Consider the following 24,929-nt stretch of genomic DNA (forward strand, 5'->3'; position numbering starts at 1 on the left):
TTTATAAAGTACTGGTGAGGCCTCATTTGAAGTATTGTGAGCAGGTTTGGGCCCCTTTTCTTTAGAAGGATAAGCCGAAACTGGAGAGGGTTCAAAGGAAGTTCACAAAAATTATTCCAGGATTAAATGGCTTGTCATAAGAAGAGTGTCTGACAGCTCTGGGCCTGTATTCACTTAAATTCAGAAGAATGAGTGGTAACCTCATTGAAACCTATCGAATGGTGAAAGGCCCTGATAGAGTGGATGTGGAGATGATGTTTCCCATGGTGAGGAAGTCTAAGACAAGACGACACAGCTTCAGAATAGAGGGATGTCCTTTTAGAACGGAGATGAGGAGGAATTTCTTTAGACAGGGTGGAGAATCTGTGGAATTCTTTCCCAGAGACAGTTGTGGAGTCCAAGTCTTTATGTATTTTAAAGGCAGAGCTTGATAGATTCTTGGTCAGGACGTGAAGGGATACCAGGAGAAGGCAGGGGATTGGGCCTCTGAGGAAAATTGGATCAGCCACAATGAAATGGTGGAGCAGACATGATGGGCCAAATGGCCTAATTCTGCTCCTATATCTTATGGTCTTATCCAAAGGTGGAGGTCTCTGAGAGTGAGCATTCAGAGTTGCTCAGTACTAAAGACACAGTTATTCCTCATCTGTCTGCCCTCACAGGGTGATGGTGAGCCTCTCACTGAAACCCCTCCTATTCTCATGATGATGCTGGGTTGGGACTTGAGGATGTGAACCCAGAAACAATAAACTTCTCCCTCATACATCAGCTGACACTGTGATGTCAATGTATGTGAGTCATTATAACACTGTCATTAAATGACGGACATTGAGACTCACAGAGATCACTGTGTTACTGGAGCCACAATAATCAGCCAGGCTTAGACCAACTTCCAAATGTCCCCTTGATCTCTCAACTATCACACACTGTCCTTTGCTCTGCTCCTCTCATCTTTCTCAGCACTGAAGTGATTTTCACATTTTATATTTTCCCAGTCTGATTGAAGCTCATCGATGTAAAACATTTACTCTCTTTCTCCCCAGATGCTGCCTGACCTGCTGAGCATTCTCAGCTTACTCAGCTTTTACTGAAGACACTCAGAGCACTGGAACTGGAGTTGACAATTCACCCCCTCAAGCCCTTCAATGAGATCCTCTCCCAACTCTACACTCCAAACTTACTGGGGTTTTGTGGGGGTTGGACCCGGATCCACCAGGATCCAGACACACGTCTGGGAAATCTGTACCTCACTCACTCAGACAGTCAAACTGAAAGAGAAGACATCAGCAGAGTCAATGAGGAGTCTGGGGGGGGGGGGGTTGGAAGGGAGAGGAAACAGAAATCAGCACCATCAGAATCTACAGTTGCTGTCAGGGTGTTTGGGAGCCCTGAAGATGGAAGGTCGGTAATTAACAGCTGCAGGAACAGTGATGGTAAACCCACTGGTTCCGGGACTGCCCAGTGTGGTACAATTACCATGCAGTTCCCCTATAGGAGGGTATGACACAGAATAATTCTGCTGCCCACCCCCGACATGGAAATCCTGTCCAAGTACCAGGGTGATCAGTGTTCACAGCTCCGAGTCCAATTTCCTCAGTGAACATGACAGTTTTTCCAAGTTTAACCTCAAGTTTATTGTCATTCAACCAGGTACATGTATACCAGCAAACAAAACAATGTTCCTCTGGACCAAGCAGCACAACACACTCAACACAGAAAGTGGTATTATCACAACTACATTAACAAATAATAACGTGCATTTCCTTCCAGGAAAAGCAATTCCCAACAGTCAAATAAAACACCAGGCTGAAACTGAATTTGGTATAAATGAGGGTGTGTGGGGTTGAGAGGAAACAGTATAGCAGGGCAGTAAGTGGAGGGGTTGAGGAGAAGGTAGATGTTATGATGAGCAAGTCTATGCGAAGGGACAGACATGGCCAGGTTAATGAACACAGTGGGGTTGCTGGCCAGAAGTTTGTCTTATGACCCCAGAAGAACTTAGAGCCTGGATCAGTACATGGAATTATGGTGTTGTGTCTGTTACAGGACTTGATTGTATGAGGGACAAGTCCAGTAGTTCAACATTCCTGAGTTTGGATGTTTTAGATGAGATATGGAGGAATGTAAAAGGGTGGAGGGTTTGCTTTAATACTCCGGGAGAGGGTCACAGCTGCACTCAGAGAGGACATTAGAGGGCTTATCCACTGAGGTAATATGGGTGGAGCTCTCTCACTCAGATGGGGTTCAAAGTTCAAAGTACATCTATAATCAAAGTGTGTTTACTGTGGACAACCTTGAGATATGTCTTCTTACAGGCAGCCACAAAACAAAGAAACACAATGGAACCCATTGGAAAAACCCCACACAACAGAGAAATGTGTGATAAAAATAAACAAGTCATTCAAACAATAAAAGTCAACAACACAGAACGTGAACTGCAGAGCCTCTGAAAGTGCATCCACAGCCACGGAGCCAGTTCAGGGAAATTACAGGCTGGTGATTGTCATCCAGAAAAAGTGTCATCAATAGAATAGTTAGTAGTCTTGTTTGCTGCCTGTAAAGTGTTGCTGTGTCTCACCAGCGCCATCTTTACTTATACTATGGGCCCAATAGACACTGGGAGATAGAAGAACGGATACGTAGACAGATTATCAAAAGGTATAAATGCAATAGGGCTGTCTGAGTGAGTGACTTCAACTTCTGCCACACTGACTAAATTTCCTTCACGTAAGAGTTCTAAATGGGGCAGAATTTCTTCACTACATTCAGGAGGGTTTCTTGAAACAGCGCCTGACTTGTCCCAGGAGAGGACGGATCATCCTGAAACTTATTTTGGGAAATGAGTCCGTACAGCTGACCAACGTTCTATAGGAGACCATTTTGGCATAGGTGATCACAACTACTTACATTGTTATTTACAAATAATTATAAATCTGGACCTTGTGGGAAAGTATGAATTTGGGTAAAGCCAAACCATGACATTATCAGAGAGGAGCTAGGGGAAATTAATTGTAAGCAGCTGTTATTGGACAAGTCCACATCTGACGTGGGAGTTGTTTAAAGACCAGATGATCAGAGCTCAGGACTGGCATGTTCCAGTCAGGAGAAAGGACAAGGATGGCAGGGTAATGGAACCTTGGATGACAGAATGTTATGAATTCACATTCAAAAAGAAAATAAGCTAATTTAAGATTTCAGAAGTTCAAAGTGCAAAGTACATTTATTATCAAAGTACTATATACAACTTTGAGATGGTCTGCTTACAGAACGCCACAGAACAAAGAAAACCCAATGAAACCTATTGAGACAGTCTCCTCTTGGCTGCTCATGGAGTAAGACGTTGGTTGGCATCTCTTTGTCCTTTTATAATCTAATCTCCACTGCTACTTTCGTTTAAACTCTGAAGATTCATTACTTTTAGTTAAGGATTTATGATTTAATTATGAATGCTGGAACCCGAACTGGAAAGGAATTAAGATGTGGCACAAATTGTTTCTGAAACTGAACAAACTGAATTTACAAGGGAGGTAGAAGAATCCTATACTCATGAAAGAACATTCTTATTGATACAAGATACTAATACCAAGATCGGAATGGTGGATTCTAAAATTGATAAACTGACGAATGCAAATGAAAAATTTGATAAAATTGTTTCTGCCATCCAGGAATCTCGAATCTCAATATCAAATGCTTAAAATGGACACTAATAAAATCGGAAGACAACAGGAGACAATACATCAAGCGATTAAAGAGCAGGAATTAAATTTCTCTGCCATGGAAAAGAGAATTGCTGAGGTTTCGTCGGAATTATCAAGAATTAAGAAGAAAATGATCGATCTGGAAAGCAGAGGGTTTGGTTTGTTTTGGTGCACTAATATCATTTAATAAAACCCTAAATTAAAGTCTCAGTACGGATGTTAATAAAATTAATATAATTTCCTGGAACCTGAATGGCTTGAACCAACCTATTAAACGTAGAAAGGTTTGTAAGAAATTGAAAACACTCCAAGCCGATATTATTCTTGCACAAGAAACCCACAACCGTCAGGAGGATGAAAATCAGTTTTAAAAATTTTGGAAGGGCTTTCAATTTCACTCCTCATCAATATCAAAAAATAGAGGGGTGTCTTTTTTTATTTTAAATCCCTTTTGTACATTTTAATACTGTTACTGATTCAATTGGAAGATGCATAATTGTTACTGGTTTGTTACGCGGTCAAAAGGTGGCTTTGGTGTGTGTGTGTATGCACCTGATGTAGATAGTTCTGAATTTTTTTAAGAGGCTATTTTCTGCACTGCAGAATTTAAATGAATGTAAGTTGATTATGGGTGGTGATTTTAACTGCTGTCTCAATCCCTTGATTGACAGGTCATCAACCAATCCGTGCCTTCTTAATAAGGCTGTATCCTGCATTAATTCCTTTTTACTAGAATACGGTGTGTTAGATATTTGGAGATTTCTTCATCCTAAAGATAAACACTTTTCTTTTTTTTCCCCACATGTATATTATAAATATTCAAGAATTAATTATTTTCTCTCAGATACACAATTGGTATCTTTTGTTGCTGATTGTGCGTATGACGTTATTGCGCTGTTGGACTCACACTGAAGCTTTCTGATAACACACGGAATGCAGCTCAGTGGAGATTTAATGCTGCATTACTGCATGATTCAACATTTCTAAGTTTTACAAAAGAGCAAATCTGTTTATTTTTTCAATTAAATACAACTGAGGGTATGTCAAATTCGGTTATTTGGGATACAATGAAATCTTTTCTTAGGGGACAGATACTTTCATATTCAGCAGCTGTAAGAAGGAAAACTAAAGTGAAGCTTTTAGTGATTACTAAAAGGATTAAAGAAATAGATCACGTTTATTCAGTATCACCCACTGAAGATTTATATAAGGAAAGGTTGAAACTTCAAATGCAGCGCGACTTGCTATTGACCCATCCCATTGAGCAGCAACTTCTGAAATCGAAAAGTCAATTTTGTATACAAGGAGATAAATCAGGTAAATTGTTAGCGGCTCAACTCAAAGCAACTATGGCTAGAAGGCAGATTTTGAAAGTACAAAGATCTGACAGAACTGAAACATTAGATTGTCAGGAAATTAATGTTTTTTTTTACTTTTACTCTAATCTTTATCAATCTGATTTTCCAGACAACGTTACTTCTATGAATGAATTTTTGCAAAGATTGAATATCCCCCAAATTTCTACTGAAGATGTGTACACTTTAGATGCACCTTTTAATCGAGAGGAAATAGCAAGTGTTATATCTTCTTTTCAATCAGGTAAAGCTCTGTGACCGGATGGATTTACAGTAGAAATTTTTTAAGACATTTTCGGATACTCTCACACCTCATCTATGCCAGATTTTCACTGCATCTATATCTTCTGGGACCCTCTTGGAAACTTTTTATGAGGCATCAATTTCATTAATTCCCAAAAAATGAAAAGATCTATTTGAATGTGCCTCTTACAGAGCAATTTCCTTATAAAATATGAATTCTAAAATTCTTTCTAAGATTTTGGCTAACAGGCTTGAGAATGTTTTACCTAAAGTTATTTCTAAGGATCAAACTGGAGTTATTAAGAATAGATGTTCATATTTTAATATTTGGAGATTCTTCTTCTTCTAAAGATTCTGAATGTGTTGTTTCTCTTGACGCAGAGAAAGCCTTTGATAGGGTTGAATGGCTCTATTTATTTCAAGTTTTAGAAAGATTTAATTTTGGTCCAGGTTTTATTTCTTGGATTAAGCTGAGTTATCAAGCCCCCATGGCTGCAGTTATAACTAATAATCAAAAATCTCCTTATTTTAGGCTATACAGAGGAACCGCAGGGTTGTCCTCTTAGTCCGCTATTATTCAACCTGGCTCTGGAACCTCTTACTGTTGCTCTTCGGGACTCCTATGAGGTTTTAGGTATTAAGAGAGGAGATAAAGTCCATAAGGTTTTGTTATATGCAGATGATTTGTTAGGTTATATTTCAGATCCTAAGAAATCTATTCCTGCTTTGTTATCTATATTTTCGGAATTTAGTAGTTTTTCTGGATATAAATTAAATTTGCACAAAAGTAAGTTATTTCCTATTAACAACTATTTTGATCAATATGATCAAATTCTGTTTAGTATTGCTAAAAATAACTTCACTTATCTCAGTATTAAAATTACCAAAAATTGTAACGACCCGTATAAATATAACTTTCTCCCATTAATTGAGTATACACAACAAGCAATATCCAAATAGTCTCCTATGACATTATCATTAATTCACCATATTAATGCCATTAAAATGATGTTACTGAAGTTTTTATACGTATTCCAAGCAATCCCCTCTTTTGCTCCTAAACTGTTCTTTAGTAGAATAGACTCTAAAATTTTATTTGGAATAATAAATATCTAAATTGAGTAAAATTTATTGCAGAAATTTAAAAAAGTGGTGGTTTGGCTTTGCCTAATTTTAGAATGTACTACTGGGCAATCAATATTCGTTATATCTCTTTTTGGATTCATTTTTCAGATATACATGACTGTCCCTTAAGGGTTGATTTGGAGAAAACTCGGTGAAGGGGTATTCTTTGGCTTCTTTACTGGGAGCTCCTCTTCCTTTTTTGCTTTCTAAGATTGGTAGTCGAGACCTTAATCCTATTACTAAACATATGTTAAGAATTTGGTTTCAGTTTCGTAGATCCCTTGACTTTAATAATTTTGTTCTTTCTAGTAAAATCCATCTTAATTTTATTTTAAACCTTCAATTTTTGATCAGACCTTTTCAATTTGGAAAACCAAAGGGATAGTAACTTTTTTAGATTTGTTCACGGGCAAATGATTAATGTATTTCACTCAGTGGATAAATATGAGCTACCTAATGTACACTTCTTTCGATATTTACAAATTAGGAATTTTCTAATTTGTAGAAATTTCGCTCGGCTTATTCGCCCAATATGATTGATACTCTTTTTCGGGTCGAAACATTTCAAAAAGGACTGATAGCTATAATTTATAAATGGTTATTGAATTTGTGTATGTTATCTAATGATAAAATTAAAGCTGCCTGGAACTGGAGTTTCGAAAGTCACTTTTGGATAATCAATGGGATAAAAAATTTTATTTGGTAAATACATCTTTGTGCCCATTATTCCTTGATTCAGTTCAAGGTAGTGCATCTGGCACATATGTCAGAGGACAAATTAGCCCGTATTTTTCCTAATATTAATTCTATTTGCGATAGATGCAATACTGAGGTGGCTACTTTAACACATATGTTCTGGTCTTGTATAAAGTTACATAATTTTTGGAAAGAAGTCTTTAAAATTCTATCAAAAGTCTTGAATTTGCATCCTCAACCAAATTTACTTACAGCAATTTTTGGGATCATTTCATCAGAAGCAGGAGGTATTCCTGTTTCTGCTCAACAGATGATAGTTTTTACAACTTCATTGGCTAGGAAAGCCATTCTGCTTAAATGCAAGGATTCTAATCCACCTACTGTTATTTATTGGCTTACCGCCAGTACGTCCTGTTTCAGTTTGGAGAAAATAAGAAGTCTGACATTTGATACATCCTCTAAATTTGAGAAAACTTGGAGAGCATTTATTCAATATTTTCAAATGCTCTGACTTACGGCTCTTCCAGTTACCTTTTTGGAGTTTTGGATTTGATCAGAAAGTTTTTTCCTTTTTTTGCGCTTTGACTCTCAGTTGAACTGCCCAGTTCTTTCTTTTTCTTTTTTTTGTTTTCTATTTTGTTTTTTTTAATGTGTTTTGGGTTTTTTTGGTGTACATTTCAACTATAAAAGTTTGTTTATCTTTTCTTATGGATAAGAAGAGAATCGATTATCTTTTTCTTTATTATATACTATTAGATTAATACTATGTATGATCTTGATCATGTTTATTTTTCCTTTTATTTGAATTGTTATTGATTTTGATATAGATATTTGAGATAATTTTCCTCTTGTTTATATGTGTGTGTGTGTGTGTGTGTGTGTGTACTCTTTTATTTAACCAATAAAAAGATTGATAAATTTGAAAACAAAAGACCATCAAAGACCTATTGTGCAGAATAAGCAACAAATTGCCAGTCTTGAAAGGTCCAATTTAGGAAGCAAAGATCAGACAGGACCTTTGAGGATGGAGGTAGCAGGAGAGAGCTCAGCTAGAGACAAAGTCGGCTAAAAGAGGCCGTGAAATGTCATTGGCAAGTAGGAATAAAGAGAAACCTAACACATTTAATACATTTGTTAAAAGCAAGAGGAAAACTAGGGAGTGTGTTGGACCACTACAGATCACAGGAGTGTATCTATGCTTGGAGTCAGAGGATGTAGGTGAGGTACAGGATGAGTACTTTGCATGGTATTCATCAGGGAGAAGGACATGGAGCATAGTGAGAGCAGATTGGGCATGCCAATGTACAGAGCATCTTGAGATCAGGAAGGAGGGGTAATGGATCCTTTGAACAGCATCCAGGTGGATAAATCATCAGGGACTGACAGGAAACTGTATATCCCAGGTTACTGAAGAAGACAAGGGAGAAAATGACTGGTACCTTGGCAAGGATATTTTTGTTGTCCTCACTAACAACAGATAATATCCTGGATCACTGGGGATTAGCTGAATAATGTTCCTTTGTTCAAAAAGGGAAAGAGGAATAATCTCAGAAAAGATCAGTTTATTAGCCTTGCACCAATGGTAGGGAAGCTGGTGGAGAGGATACTCAGGGATGGGATTTGGGCATGTTTGGAAAAACATGGCCTGATTAGCAACTGACTGCATGGCTTTATGCAGGGCAAGTCATGTATTCCAAACTCAGCTGAGTGTTTTTTGGGGAGGTGACAGCGATGTTGATGAGGGTGGTGCAGTGAATGTTTTCTAAATGGATTTTACTGAGGCATTTGACAAGACTCCTCATTGTCGGCCAATCCAGAAGGTTAAGATACATGGGATCCATGGTGATTTGGTGGTTTAGATTCAGAACTGGCTCATCCACAGAAGGCAGAGGGTCGTGGTGGAAGGATGTCATTCTGGCTGGAGATTCATGACCAGTGATCTGTGCTGTGTTTTGAAATACAGTTGAATGTGCTTGGAATGTGCTGCTGGGAGAATAGCAGAAGTAGATACAATAGTAATACTTAAGAGGCTGTTAGATAAACACACGAATATACATGGTTAGAGGGATATGAGAGAGAATTAGTTTAATTCGACATTCTGTTTAGTATGGACACTGTGGGCTGAAGGGCCTGTTCCTGTGTTGTACTGTTCTATGACGTCTGCTTCCTTGTCCCAGGCTCAACCTGCAAAATAGTTTCTGTCTAACCTGTCACTCAGCACTAATATCTTCAAAGCTCCAATCATATCTCACCATAGCTGTCTAATCTCCAGGAACAAACCCCAGTCTCCATCAAAGTTGCAGCCTCAAAGCAGATCCTTGTGGATACAATTGGTCAGTTGCAGCAGCCACAAATTGTCCCCATAACTTCCCTTCTTTGAGATATTATATCAGGGATCAATATGGTATGAAATGCCAGGGATTTTATAAAATGTTTTCTGGAAGTTCCATCACTCAGTCCGGTTTACCTATGTCCCCTCCAGTGATTTATCTGACCTGTATGTGTTCAGCTGACCTGTGCTGTGTTTCTGGTGGTTCTGAACTGTTGATGTTTGGCCATTACTGTCTGAACCTCCAGCAGGTTTCCCTGCACCCAGTTGTGGGGCTGAGGACTGCAGATGCTGGTGGTCCTGATAAAGCATCTTACAATGTACTGACTGAGATACTCAATGCATTCCAACCACCCTGCAGAGAACTGAGTTCATCACTTTCATACAAGTTTATTTGACCACATACCTGAAATCGCAGTGCTGATGCTCCAGGCAATGATGAAGCAATCCTTGAGGATAATATAAAAGATGGATATACACTTCAACCAAATTCTGAATGCGTGTGAACCTTTTCAAAAATAAAAAGATATTTACAACATTTGTTAACCACACAATATAAATGATGTAACACATGCATCAATGGACAAATGTCCCGGTAACAGAGCTTGACTCGGGGTTGTTTCGATTGGTGATGATATTGCATGTCCTAAACATCAAGCAACCCAAACAACTCTGAAATGGATCAGATGTCAGAGCTTTGGACTGAAGGAGGTTCAGGAGTTCACTCACCACTGCAGCAAGTGGGGAGCTCAGAGAGACACAAAACACAGTTTGTGGCTGCTACCAGCATTTGTTTTACATTTGATAACTTAGATAAACCCTCAGCCAGTGACTGTGCATGTGGAAACAGATAGACTGCAGCTTCCCTCTGGACATGTCCAGCAGATAAGGCAACAGCCCACTGTCGATATTCTCTGCTGTATTCCCTCATGATCTCAAGGGCTGAGACTGACATCAAGTTGCCAGTGTTAACAAAAACCAATCCCAGCTGTAACACTGAGGTTCCACTGTTTGACTGTGAATCCTGTACTGATGCCGAGGACTGGAACAGCTGCTCACAGCATCAGGCAGTGGCTTATTCCAACATTGAAACTAAACAGCTCAAGGGTACAGGCTGAACTGTCCAAATGCTGGGATATTTAATACAGATAAGGGGAGAGGTTGTCCAGGACATCCAGTGGTGAGCAGTGCACACGATCCAAGGACACCTCTCTTGTAGTGGTTTTTGTTCATTTCCAATTGCTCTCAAGAAAGGGGGGGTGGAAAAGCTGGTTTCTTATTTTGCACCCACCACCTAAATTCCCACCCTCTTCACACCCCACATTACTGAAAAAGAATTTCTCTCAATTTCCTCGCAAATGCTCTTTCACATTCCAAACCTTATAGTCCACATTGCAGGAGTTACTGAGGTGTTGAATCAAACCCTCTTCATATCACCAAATCCCCTTTCCCCATTATAACTGTAACTCATTCACCTGAGACTCTGCACATTGGCACAACTTCCATCACTATGCACTCAAGATTAACAGGCCTGAACACCGTGTCTGATAAACTGGTTTAACTAATCACAAAAAGATTCAGCTCTTGACTACTGGACTGTTTAAAGCCTCACACTGTCTGGGGCCCTGAATGGTGGTGAGGGAGGAAGTGTAAGGGCAGGTATAGCACTTGTTCCGTTTACAAGGATAAGTGTCATGAGGGAGATTGGTGGGAAGGGATGGCGGGACGAATGGACAAGGTAATTGTGTAGGGAGCGATCCCTGCGGAAAGCAGAAAGAGGGAGGGAGGGAAAGATTTGCTTGGTAGAAGGATCCCGTTGGATGTGGCAGAAGTTATGGAGAATTATACATTGAACTGGAGGCTGGTGGGGTGGTAGGTGAGGACAAGGGAACACTATCCCGAGTGGGTTACAAGGATAACTGCCACACTCAGGTTGGAGGAACAACACCTTATATTCCGTCTGGGTAGCCTCCAACCTGACGGCATGAACATTGATTTCTCTAACTTCGGGTAATGCCGCTCATCCCCTTCTTACCCCATCCCAGATTTATTTATTTTCCCTCCCTTCCTTTTTTTTCTCTCTCTGCGCATCACTCTTTGCCTGTTCTCCATCTCCCTCTGGTGCTCCCCTCCCTCTTTCTTTCTCCCTAGGCCTCCCGTCCCATGATGTCAGTCACCTTTCCAGCTCTTAGCTTCACCCCACCCTCCTCGGTCGTCTCCTATCATTTCGGATTTCCCCCTCCCCCCCCACTGCTTTCAAATTTCTTACTATGTTTTCTTTGAGTTAGTCCTGACGAAGGGTCTCGGCCCGAAACGTTGACTGTACTTCTTCATATAGATGCTGCCTGACCTGCTGCATTCCACCAGCATTTTGTGTGTGTTTCTTTATGACCCTCTCTTACTGTGACACCTCTTTCAATGAATTCTGGACCTGTATTCCCAGATGCCCTTGTTTTACCACACTCCTCACTGCCCTACCATTCTCTGTGTAAGACCTGCCCTGGTTGGTCCTCCCAAAGTGCATCAACAAGAACTTGTCTGCATTAAATTCCATCTGCCATTTTTCAGACCATTTTTCCTGCTGCTCCAGATCCCCCCACAAGCAATGACAGCCTTCCTCGCTGTCCACGACACCCCCACGCTTGGTGTCAGTCACAAATTTACTGATCCAGTGAATCACATTATCAACCAGATTGTTGATATAGATGACAAATGACAACAGACCCAGCACATAACCCTGTGAAAATAAATTTTCAACACAGATTATAGTTCAAGAATAGTAGCAAAACCTCCAGCTCCTGGCATTAATATAATGAAAAGTACTCTTTCAAAATTACCGTAGATGTCGGATTATAAGCCGCTACTTTTTTCCCACATTTTGAACAGCTTTGAACTCTGCGGCCTTTAATACGGTGCGGCTAATGCATTATTTTTTTCATGCCGCCAAAAACATTTTGCCTCGTAACAGTAGACCAATAAAATTGATGAGTAGTTCACAGAGGTCCAATGAAATTGTACGATAAATCAAGCGCACTTTCACAATTAAATTATTGTAAATCAGTCATTTGTACTCACCCTCATCAACATGGAAAACACTCGAAGAAAAGCATTGTGCTGCCTTTATGGCAGTTATTTAGTTTATAATATTTTCGCTTAGTAATTCATTTGTTAGTTAAAGTTTGAAGTGTTTTAACTATATTTGTTTTCTGTACTACATCGCGGGATGCTATGACGTCACACCCGGTTTCGCCGCGTCTTGTGGGATACCGGTTTGCGATAAACGGGAAGGAGGGGGGGAGCGGCGGAGCAGCGGCATTGGATCTGAGCGATCGCTGCTTTTAAGTTAAAGGCGATCAATAACTTTTCCTGGTAGGCTGCAGTATATATATTTTTTACCAGTCGTTAGGAGATATTGGAATGTTGTTCAGTAAAAAAGTATACGCAATGTATATTTAAAAGTAGCCGTGTTACAGGCACGGTTCGAAAAAAAGCATTTGCAATATGTATTTGTTTATGTTACCATATGGATTTAATTAAAAGTTAAAAAATCCTCACGTGTAATATCTTTCTGTGTAAATATCTCATATTACAACGTGGGACACCTGCGGCCGAAAATCCGGTGCGGCCTAAAATCCGGTGCGGCCTGTACAAGTAAAAAATTGATTTTCTTTCTAAAATTAGAGCCAGCGGCTTTTAATCAGGTGCGCTCTGTAGTCCGGAATCTACGGTACTTACATCTTTCCTGTAGGTAGGTGACCAAAACTGCACACAGTACTCCAAATTCGACCTTACCAATGTTTTAGACAACTTCAGCCTAAGCATTTGCTGTATTCAAAACACTGATTTGTGAAGGCCAATGTGCCAAAGGCTTTTTTTACAACCCCATCTAACTGTGACTCCACTTTCAATGAATTATGGACCTGTATTCCCAGATCCCTTTGTTCTACCACACTCCTCAGTACCCTACCATGCAGACAGAAAGACAGACAGACAAACGGACTTACTTTATTGATCCCGAGGGAAATTGGGATCCTGGTGTGACCCCTAATCCTGGCGTCATCTGCAGATTTAATGACGCAGTTAACCAGATTATCATCCAGATCAGTGATATTGATGACAAACATCGGACCCAGTGTTGATCCTGTAACACTCCACTAGTCACAGACCTCCAGTCAGAGAGGTAACCACTGTCTGGCTTCTCCGACAAAGCCAATGTCTAATCAATTTACTATCTCATCCTGAAAGCCAAGTGTCTGTACCTTTCTGACAACCTCCCATGTGGGACCATGTCAAGTGTCTTGCTAAAGCCCATGTAGACAACATCCACTGCCTTGCCTTCATCAGCTTTCCTGGGAACTTCCTCAAGAATCTCTTAAATATTGGTTCAACACGAATTATCACGCACAAAGCCAAGCTGACTGTCCCCAAAGATAAAGTAGCTTCTGATCAGAGAAATTCAGTGATAAGCTTGCAAAGATTGTCGGTGATGAAAATCTAACACCAGAACAAGTTTACAATGCTGATTGTTTTATACCGTAAATAAAACCTAAAAGTAAACTACAAATACAGTGTACTGTAATGTTTTAACGAAAGCACAGCATTGTAGCTGGAGACTGAAATCCTGCCGTTGTTTGTTATTCAGCAGCTGATTCAGGTATTCTCTGATGCTGCTGTACTGATTTGTTACCCTGCACACATTATATTTTCATTATATTAGTATTGTGTAATAATTTTTACTGTGACGTACAGATTGTGATGACCAAGTGTAAGACAAAGTCTGCTTACTGGTAGCACATAAATTCAGAGTCAGAAATGATGGCAATACTAAACTATCTCATTATATATTCCAGAATCTGAAAAAATCCAAAATCTGGCCCCGAGCATTTCAGAGAAGGGTTACTCAACCTGTATATTGTGTTTGAGGCAGGAACATCAATAACACTTAAAAGGTCCCGGACCAGTCAGGTGTGGGGCCTTTAAAGCTCATTGCCATGTCTGAAAGTGAGGCCGGAGAGGGGAATCCAAGCCAGGCTGAAACACAGGGGGATGAGGCCTCCTTTACCCGGCATCCTGTTGGCAAATGTGCCGTCACTGGAGAACAAAATCACGGATCTGAGGGCAAGACTGCTGCATCAGAGGCAGCTGAGAGTCGGCTCAATTGTATGCTTTATGGAAACGTGGCTTTCTCCAGACACGCCGGATGCAGCAGACAGACCAGAGGGATTCACGATTCACAGAATGGACCCAACTGCTGACTCGGGGAAGGCAAAAGGAGAAGGTGTGTGTTTCATGGTTAACTCTCTGACATGAGTGGTTTGAGTGGTGGGTGATCTGGGAAGGGTCCAATGTAGCTGGACGGTGGGATTTCATACGATCCATTACCAGCTGCTCAAAGCACTTCATGATTGTTGAGGTCAATGCCACTGAGTGGTAATCAATTCGGCCAATTACTGTCTCTCTCGGACACTGAAATGATGGTGGCTGCCTGGAAACCTGCAGGGACAGTGAACTGTTTCAGAGAGATGTTAAAGATGTCTGTAAAGACCTGTGTTAGCTGGGTTGGACAATCCCTCTACATCCCACCAGGTCTGTTGTCTGGCCCTGCACCTTTGCATGGGTAATGAGAAACCACATTTGGTCAGATTACAGATTGATGAGCATCTGCAACCAGTCTGAGTTGGCATCGGGGACCAGAGTCGACCACGGGAAGAGTGAGGCCACGCTCTTCAGCATGGTTGTTATTCTGGGTGGGGGTCTGTGACTCGTGGTGTTTTGTAGGTGTCTGTGCTGGGACCTCTGTTGTTTGTAATCCAGAAGTGACTTGGATGGAAATTTAGATGGTAACTTATAACCATATAACAATTACAGCACGGAAATAGGCCATCTCGGCCTTTCTAGTCCGTGCCAATCGCTTACTCTCACCTAGTCCCACTGACCCGCACTCAGCCCATAACCCTCCATTCCTTTCCTGTCCATATACCTATCCAATTTTACTTTAAATAACAATACAGAACCTGCCTCTACCACTTCTACTGGAAGCTCGTTCCACACAGCCACCACTCTCTGAGTAAAGAAATTCCCCCTCGTGTTACCCTTAAACTTTTGCACCCTAACTCTCAATTCATGTCCTCTTGTTTGAATTTCCCCTACTTTCAATGGAAAAAGCCTATCCACATCAACTGTATCTATCCCCCTCATTATTTTAAATACCTCTATCAAGTCCCCCTTCAATCTTCTACGGTCCAAAGAATAAAGACCCAACTTGTTCAACCTTTCCCTGTAACTTAGGTGCTGAAACCCAGGTAACATTCTAGTAAATCTTCCCTGTACTCTCTCTATTTTGTTGACATCTTTCCTATAATTCAGTGATCAGAACTGTACACAATACTCCAAATTCGGCCTTACCAATGCCTTGTACAATTTTAACATTACATCCCAACTACTATACTCAATGCTCTGATTTATAAAGGCCAGCATACCAAAAGCTTTCTTCACCACCCTATCCACATGAGATTCCACCTTCAGGGAACTATGCACCAGTATTCCTAGATCACTCTGTTCTACTGCATTCTTCAATGCCCTACAATTTACCATGTATGTCCTATTTGGATTGTTCCTACCAAAATGTAGCACCTCACACTTATCAGCATTAAACTCCATCTGCCATTGTTCAGCCCACTTTTCTAACTGGCCTAAATCTCTCTGCAAGCTTTGAAATCCTACTTCATTATCCACAACACCACCTACCTTAGTATCATCTGCATACTTACTAATCCAATTTACCACCCATCATCCAGATCATTAATGTATATGCCAAACAACATTGGACCCAGTATAGATCCCTGAGGCACACCACTAGTCACTGGCCTCCAACCTGACAAACAGTTATCCACCACTACTCTCTGGCATTTCCCATCCAGCCACTGTTGAATGCATTTTACAACTTCAATATTAATACCTAACGATTGAACCTTCCTAACTAACCTTCCATGCGGAACCTTGTCAAAGGCCTTACTGAAGTCTATATAGACAATATCCACTGCTTTACCCTTGTCAACTTTCCTAGTAACCTCTTCAAAAAATTCAATAAGATATGTCAAACATGACCTTCCACGCAGAAATCCATGTTGACTGTTCCTAATCAGACCCTGTCTATCCAGATAATTATATATACCATCTCTAAGAATACTTTCCATTAATTTACCCACCACTGACGTCAAACTGACAAATCTATAATTGCTAGGTTTATTCTTAGAACCTTTTTTAAACAATGGAACCACATGAGCAATACGCCAATCCTCCAGCACCATCCCTGTTTCTAATGACATTTGAAATATTTCTGTCAGAGCCCCTGCTGTTTCTACACTAACTTCCCTCAAGGTCCTAGGGAAGTCCTGTCAGGATATCCTGTTTCCCTTACCTTACACAATTCAATATCCTTCTCCTTAGTGAATACCGAGAAAAGAAATTGTTCAAAATCTCCCCCATCTCTTTCGGCTCCACACATAGCTGTCCACTCTGATTCTCTAAGGGACCAATTTTACCCCTCACTATCCTTTTGCTATTAATATAACTGTAGATACCCTTCCGATTTATTCTCATCTTACTTGCCAAAGCAACCTCGTATCTTCTTTTTAGCTTTTCTAATTTCTTTCTTAAGATTCTTCTTACATTCTTTATATTCCTCAAGCACCTCATTTACTCCATGCTGCCTATATTTATTGTAAATATCTCTCTTTTTCCTCACCAAGTTTCAAATATCCCTTGAAAATCATGGCTCCCTCAAACTTTTAATCTTTCTTTTCTACCTAACAGGAACATAAAAATTCTGTACCCTCAAAATGTCACCCTTAAATGACCTCCATTTCTCTATTACATTCTTCCCATAAAACAAATTGTCCCAATCCACTCCTTCTAAATCCTTTCACATCTCCTCAAAGTTAGCCTTTCTCCAATCAAAAATCTAAACCCTGGGTCCAGTCCTATCCTTCTCCATAATTATATTGAAACTAACAGTATTGTGATCACTGGACCCAAAGTGCTCCCCAACACATACCTCTGTCACCTGACCTATTTCATTCCCTAACAGAAGATCCAACACTGCACCTTCTCTAGACGGTACCTCTATGTATTGCTGCAAAAATCTATCCTGCACACATTTTACAAACTCCAAACCATCCATCCCTTTTACAGTATGGGCTTCCCAGTCTATGTGTGGAAAATTAAAATCTCCCACAATCACAACACTGTGCTTACTTCAAATATCTGCTATCTCCTTGCAAATTTGCTCCTCCAATTCTCGCTCCTCATTAGGTGGTCTACAATACACCCCTGTAAGTGTTACTATACCTTTCCCATTCCTCAATTCTACCCAAATAGCTTCCCGAGATGAGCACTCTAATCTATCCTGCCAGAGCACCGCTGTAATATTTTCTCTGACAAGCAACACAACACATCCCCCTCTTGTCCCTCTGATTCTATCATACCTGAAGCAACGAAATCCTGGAATATTTAGTTGCCAATCACACCCCTCCTGCAACCATGTTTCACTATTAGCTAAAACATCATATTTCCAGGTATCAATCCATGCTCTAAGCTCATCCACCTTTCTTACAATGCTCCTAGCATTAAAATAAATGCATTTAAGAGATTCTCCACCTCTTCCTCTCTGTTTATCTCTAACAGTACAAAGAACTTTACTGTTTTCTTTTTCTTCCTTCTCCCATATATCTGTTCCGACACTTTACAGATGACAAAAAAAAAGATATTGGCAGAGTTGCAGACATTGTACAGATATTGTGTGCAGTTTTGTTTGCCCAGTTGTAGGAAGGATGTGGAGGCTTTGGAGAGGGTGCAGTAAAGTTTTACCAAGATGCAGCCTGGATTAGAGGGTATGAGCTGTAAAGAGAGATTTGGTAAACTCGGATTGTTTTATCTGGAGTGTGAGAGGCTGAGGGGTGTGGGGTGGTGGGGGGGGGGGGGGGATACCTGACAGAAGTTTATAAGATTATGAGAGGAATAGATAGGGCAGACAGTCAGTCTTTTACCCAGGGTGGAAAGGTCGAAAACTAGAGGCTGTAGCTTGAAGGTCAATGGGAAAAAGTTTAAAGGAGATGTGCAAGGCAAATTATTTTACAGAGTGCCAGTGTCTGGAGTGGGCTGCCAGGGGTGGGGGAGGCATTTAAAAGACATTCAGACAGGGAGAAGAATCTGCAGGGGATGGAGGGATATGGATCATGTTCAGACAGAAGGGATGAGTTTGATTTGGTATCATGTTCAGCACAGACACTCTGCCTCAGGGCCGGTTCCTGTGCTGTACTGTTCTATGAGAAAATCCCGAGGGTCTTGACAGAGTGTCAATTGTTCAAAGTCAATTTTATTATCAAAGTACATAAGTATCACCATATACAACCCTGAGATGCACTTTTTTGTGTGCTGCCCTGCAAATCTCTAGAATAGTAACGATAACAGGATCAATGAAAGATCAACCAGAGTGCAGAAGACAACAACTGCGCAAATGCAAATAAATAACAAGTAATAATGAGACAGAGTCCTTGAAAGCGAGATCACTGGTTGTGGGAACATTTCAAGGATGGGACAAGTGAAGTTGAGTGTAGTTATCCTCTTTTGTTCAAGAGCCTGATGGTTGAGGGGTAGTAACTGTTCTTGAACCTGGTGGTGCGAGTCCTGAGGCTCTTGTACCTTCTACCTGATGGCCACAGTGAGAAGAGAGCATCACCTGGTTGGTGGGAATCCCTGATGATGGGTGCTGCTTTCCTACGACAGTGTTTCATGTAGATGTGCTCAATGGTTCGGAGGGATTTACCCGTGATGTACTGGGATGAATCTGTTACTTTGTATCAGGCTTCCATTCAAAGACATTAGTTTTTCCATACCAGGCTATGATGCAGTCAATCAATATACTCTCCACTACACATCTATAGAACAGACAGACAGACAGACAGACAGACATACTTTACTGATCCTGAGGGAAACTGGGTTTCGTTACAGTCGCACCAACCAAGAATAGTGAAGAAATATAACAATATAAAACCATAAATAATTTAAAAATAATAAGTTAATCATGCCAAGTGGAAATAAGTCCAGGACCTGCCTATTGGCTCAGGGTGTCTGACACTCCGAGGGAGGAGTTGTAAAGTTTGATGGCCACAGGTAGGAATGACTTCCTATGACGCTCAGTGTTACATCTCAGTGGAATGAGTCTCTGGCTGAATGTACTCCTGTTCCTAACCAGTACATTATGGGGTGGATGGAAGTCATTGTCCAAGATGGCATGCAACTTGGACAGCATCCTCTTTTCATACACCACCGTCAGAGAGCCCAGTTCCACCCCCACAACATCACTGGCCTTACGAATGAGTTTGTTGATTCTGTTGGTGTCTGCTACCCTCAGCCTGCTGTCCCAGCACACAACAGCAAACATGATAGCATTGGCCACCATAGACTCGTAGAACATCCTCAGCATCATCCAGCAGATGTTAAAGGACCTCAGTCTCCTCAGGAAATAGAGATGGCTCTGATCCTTCTTGTAGACAGCCTCAGTGTTCTTTGACCAGTCCAGTTTATTATCTATTCGTATCCCCAGGTATTTGTAATCCTCCACCATGTCCACACTGATCCAGGCTGGACCCGGGACAGGTCCTCTGAAATAGTAGCACCCAGGAATTTAAAACTGCTGACCCTCTCCGCCTCTGATCCTCTGATGAGGACTGGCTCATGGACCTCTGGTTTCCTTCTCCTGAAGTCTGTAATCAACTCCTTGGTCTTTCTGACATTGAGTGAGAGGTTGTTGTTGTGACGCCACTCAGACAGATTTTCAATCTCCCTCCTGTATGCTGATTCATCAACACTTTGATTTGGCCTGTGACAGTGGTGTTGTCAGCAAACCTGAATGTGGCATTGGAACTGTGCTCAGCCACACAGTCATAAGTGTAAACCAAGTAGAGCAGGGTCTAAGCTCACAGCCCTGTGGTACACCCGTGCTGATGGAGATCGTGGAGGAGATGTTGTTGCCAATCCGAACTGACTGGGGTTTACAAGTGAGGAAATTCAGGATCCAATTGCACAGGGAGGTATTGAGGCCAAGGTCTTGTAGCTTATTGATTAGATTTGAGGGGACGATGGTATTGAACTCTGAGCTGTAGTTAATAACGAACATCCTGATGTTTGCATCTTTGCTGTCCAGATGTTCCAGGATTAAGTGAGGAGCCAATGAGATGGGATCTGCTGTAGACCTGTTCCTCCGGATGCAAATTGGAGTGGATCTAAGTCGCCTCTCAGGCAGGAGCTGATATGTTTCATCACCAACCTGTCAAAACACGTCATCACTGTCGATGTACCTCAGTGTAACTGGGCGATAGTCATTGAAGCAGGTTACCACGCTCTTCCTGAACACCAATATGAATGAAGCCTGCTTGATGCAGGTGGTACCACACTCTGCCGAAGCAAGAGGTTAAAGATCTCAGTGAACACACCAGACAGTTGATCAGCATTTTAGTATGTGGCCAGTTACCCAGTCTGCTCCAGATGCTTTCCTGGGATTCACCCTCCTGAAGACAACCCACACTTCAGATCATCGGATCATAGGGGGATGTGGGAGTTTGCGATGGTTCCTCCATGTTCTGATAGTCAACGTGAGCAGAGAAAACATTGAGCTCATCTGGAAGTGAAGCTCTGCTGTCTCCCATGTCACTTGATTTAACTTTATAAGAGGTGATAGCATTCAAACCCTGCCACAGCTGTCGAGGATCCCATCGTTGATTCAGGTTTGGTTTGGAACTTCACATCAGTGTCTTGAGATCTTCTTCTTCCTCCTTGATCTTAGCAATGAGAAGAGGGCATATCCTGGGTGTTGGGGGGCCTGAAGGGTCAATGCCGCCTTTTTGAGGCATGGCCTTTAAAGGCTATACTGGATGCTGGGGAGGCTGGTGCCCATGATGGAGCTGACTGAGTTTACAACTTTCTGCAGCTTATTCCGATCCTGTACAGTGACCCCTCACACCAGACTGTGATGCAACCAGTTAGAAAGCTCTTCAAAGTGCATCGGCAGAAAGTTGTGAGTGTCTTTGGTGACATCCCAGTTGTCCTCAAATTCCTCAGGAAATATAGCCACTGTCGTGCCGCTGTCACTGTAATTGTATCAAGATGTTGGGCCAGGATAGATCCTCAGAGATGTTGACACCCAGCAACTTGAAACTGCTCCCCCTCAGCAAGCTGTTTACTGTTTACTGTGCTGCACACTACATGCACTCTGAATTATGTTTTATTAATGTATTTGTGGTAATATTTTGTTTTCTGTGCTGTGAGTGATCTGTGTTTTGTGGGTGCACCGTGGTCTGGAGGAATATTTGTCTCATTTGGTTGTATTATGTACAGTCAGAAGACAATAAACTTGAACGTGTCCTATTTAACTGAAGATAATTTTAACTCTTGTATAGTCAGTTCACTCTACAATAAATGTGACATTCTGTTACCTTCTCTGATTACTTGCTGAAGCTGAAATTGCCCCAGTTGCTAATGATGCCCAGTGAACCCAGCTCCCTCTGCATCTGCAGCCTCTCCCCATTTCAATAATACACTCCTTCGTTTTCCCCGACAAAATGAACAATTCCACATTCTGCCACCTTACACTCCATTTGTCAGATGATTTGCCCATTCTCATCCCTTTGGACCCTCCAGACGTCCTTATCACAATTTACTTTTCTCTTTATGCTGGTGTCAAATTTAACCACCATATCATTGGCACCTTCATCTCCCACAGCAAGAACATTACAGAAAATTATGGAAATGTCTGTTCCCAGAACCAAACACAGCGGCATCCACTTTTACATCCAGACAACCAGAAAAGACCCATTTATGCCGACTGTCTTCTTCCTGTTTCACATTCTCCACAATAACCTTTGATATGACACCATTTCACTGGAAATCTAAACACAGCAGATCCACCTTTACCCACAGCACGTTATCACTGTAAAAAGAGGCCAATAAATAGATCAAACATGATATCCCTCTCACAAAACCATGTTGATGTTTACTGATTCAGGGATGTTTGTTTTAGGTGTCCTGTTATTATGCCTAATGATTAAAATCTCATCTGTGCTCTCAGAACCTGCTAAATCTTTATATCTCACATTCCCTGACCCAGTTTAGTCCAAAGCATTTGAAATTTCTTCACTTCTCTAACTCTCTCCTCCTGTGAACTCCTGATCTTCATCACTCCACCACTGGTGTGTGTGCTTTGATTTACCACAAAGACCAAACACTGAATTTCCCTGTCTGAAACTCTGCACTTGTGCTCCTCCTTTCAAACCGAACTCTATGTTCAGTCCAGGGTCACCGGCATCATTATTGTTCCCTGTGACTTGCTGACATATTATTGTGCAATTTGCCTCTGAAGCTTCACTGTACTTTAAATAGAAACATAGAAAACCTACAGCACAATACAGGCCCTTCGGCCCACAAAATTGTGCCGAACATGTCCCTACCTTAGCAATTACTAGGCTTACTCATTGCCCTCTATTTTTCTAAGCTTCATGTACCTATCCAAAAGTCCCTTAAAAGATCCTAATGTATCTGCCTCCACCACCGTTGCCGGCAGCCCATTCCACGCACTCACCACTCTCTGAGTAAAAAAACTTACCCCTGACATCTCCTCTATACCTACTCCCCAGCACCTTAAACCTGTGTCCTCTTGTGGCAACTATTTCAGCTCTGGGAAAAAGCCTCTGACTATCCACACAATCAATGCCTCTCATCATCTTATACACCTCTATCAGGTCGCCTCTCATCCTCCGTTGCTCCAAGGAGAAAAGGCCGAGTTCACTCAACCTATTCTCATAAGGCATGCTCCCCAATCCAGGCAACATTCTTGTAAATTTCCTCTGCACCCTTTCTATGGTTTCCTCATCCTTCCTGTACTGAGGCGACCAGAACTGAGCACAGTACTCCAAGTGGGGTCTGACCAGGGTCCTATATAGCTGCAACATTACCTCTCGGCTCCTAAATTCAGTTCCACGATTGATGAAGGCCAATACACTGTATGCCTTCTTAACCACAGAATCAACCTGTGCAGCTGCTTTGAGCATCCTATGGACTCAGAACCCAAGATCCCTCTGATCCTCCACACTACCAAGAGTCTTACCATTAATACTATATTCTGCCATCATATTTAACCTGCCAAAATGGACCACTTCACACTTATCTGGGTTGAACTCCATCTGCCACTTCTCAGCCCAGTTTTGCATCCCATCAATGTCCCACTGTAACCTCTGACAGCCCTCCACAATATCCACAAAACCTCCAACCTTGAGTCATCAGCAAACTTACTAACCAATCCCTCCATTTCCTCATCCAGGTCATTTATAAAAATCACAAAGAGTAAGGGTCCCAGAACAGATCCCTGAGGGTCTCCACTGGTGACCAACCTCCATGCAGACTATGACCCGTCTGCAACCACTCTTTGCCTTCTGTGGGCAAGCCAGTTCTGGATCCACAAAGCAAAGTCCCTTTGGATCCCATGTCTCCTTACTTTCTCAATAAGCCTTGCATGGGGTACCTTATCAAATGCCTTGCTGAAGTCCATATACACTACATTTACTGCTCTTCCTTCATCAATGTGTTCAGTCACATCCTCAAAAATTTCAATCAGGCTCATAAGGCACGACCTTATGAATTAATATAATTCATTATATTAATACCAGGAGCTGGAGGTTTTGCTACTATTCTTGAAGTATAATCTGTGTTGAAAGTTAATTTGTGAAGTGGACTTGTCCAGGAAGTTCCTGAATGAGGAAAAGAGGAAGGAATAACAACATTTTGAACTTTGATGTTTTATAAGCTGGAAAGGAACTTGGGGGTAAAAGCCACAGAGCTGAAAGCTGCTGTTGAATGAAAATGTTGTTGTAAGTATCCAAGAGAGACACAAGGGAGACAGTCCTACCCCTTCCCAACTTTGCCACTGTCAGGATCATGGGGGGAACCTTTCCCTTGATCCTCAGCTCCAAACTGATTTTGTGTTACATTGAAGTTCAACACAATGTGAAACACAAATGAATTGAGTCAGTCCCTCTCAGGGCCCCTTCTGTTAAAGACCCTCCGGAGTCAGTTCAGAGACAATTCCCAAATATTTCCAGGTATTCTGTGTCGCTACAAAACATCAGCTCATAACTGGAATGAACAGGACAACTTCACCCAAATGTAGAGGACTGGAAGAGTTGGAATAGAGTATTTGTAATTCAAGTGAGATTTAATTTGATATCTTTTTCTTTTTGAAAATATGTCACATTTCACTTGCTTGCAAAGTGATATCCAAGTGTGTATTAAACAATGACAGATACCTTCCAGTAACTCCCTGATCTCGGTCACATACCAAAGAGAAGGGATATAGAATGAGGAAAGCTGCAATCCTATGATCATCACAGCAATCACAACAAAGTCCAACGGTGAAAGGCCTGCAATTAAAAA

The 24,929-nt window shown here is 41.4% G+C and overlaps 1 protein-coding gene across 1 annotated transcript in view; it reads right to left on the reverse strand.

The window, feature by feature from the left end:
• LOC140721489 (uncharacterized) overlaps window positions 1-24,929 on the reverse strand; it is a 126,233-nt gene that overhangs the window by 42,911 nt on the left and 58,393 nt on the right. The window contains exons 7-8 of the mRNA XM_073036310.1: window positions 24,803-24,916; window positions 9,853-9,954 (exon numbers count right to left, since the gene is read on the reverse strand). Of these exons, the coding sequence (XP_072892411.1) occupies window positions 9,853-9,954; window positions 24,803-24,916 (216 nt within the window). The remainder of the gene's footprint in view (window positions 1-9,852; window positions 9,955-24,802; window positions 24,917-24,929) is intronic.

Source organism: Hemitrygon akajei, chromosome 2, assembly GCF_048418815.1.
Source record: "Hemitrygon akajei chromosome 2, sHemAka1.3, whole genome shotgun sequence".
NCBI lineage: Eukaryota > Metazoa > Chordata > Chondrichthyes > Myliobatiformes > Dasyatidae > Hemitrygon > Hemitrygon akajei.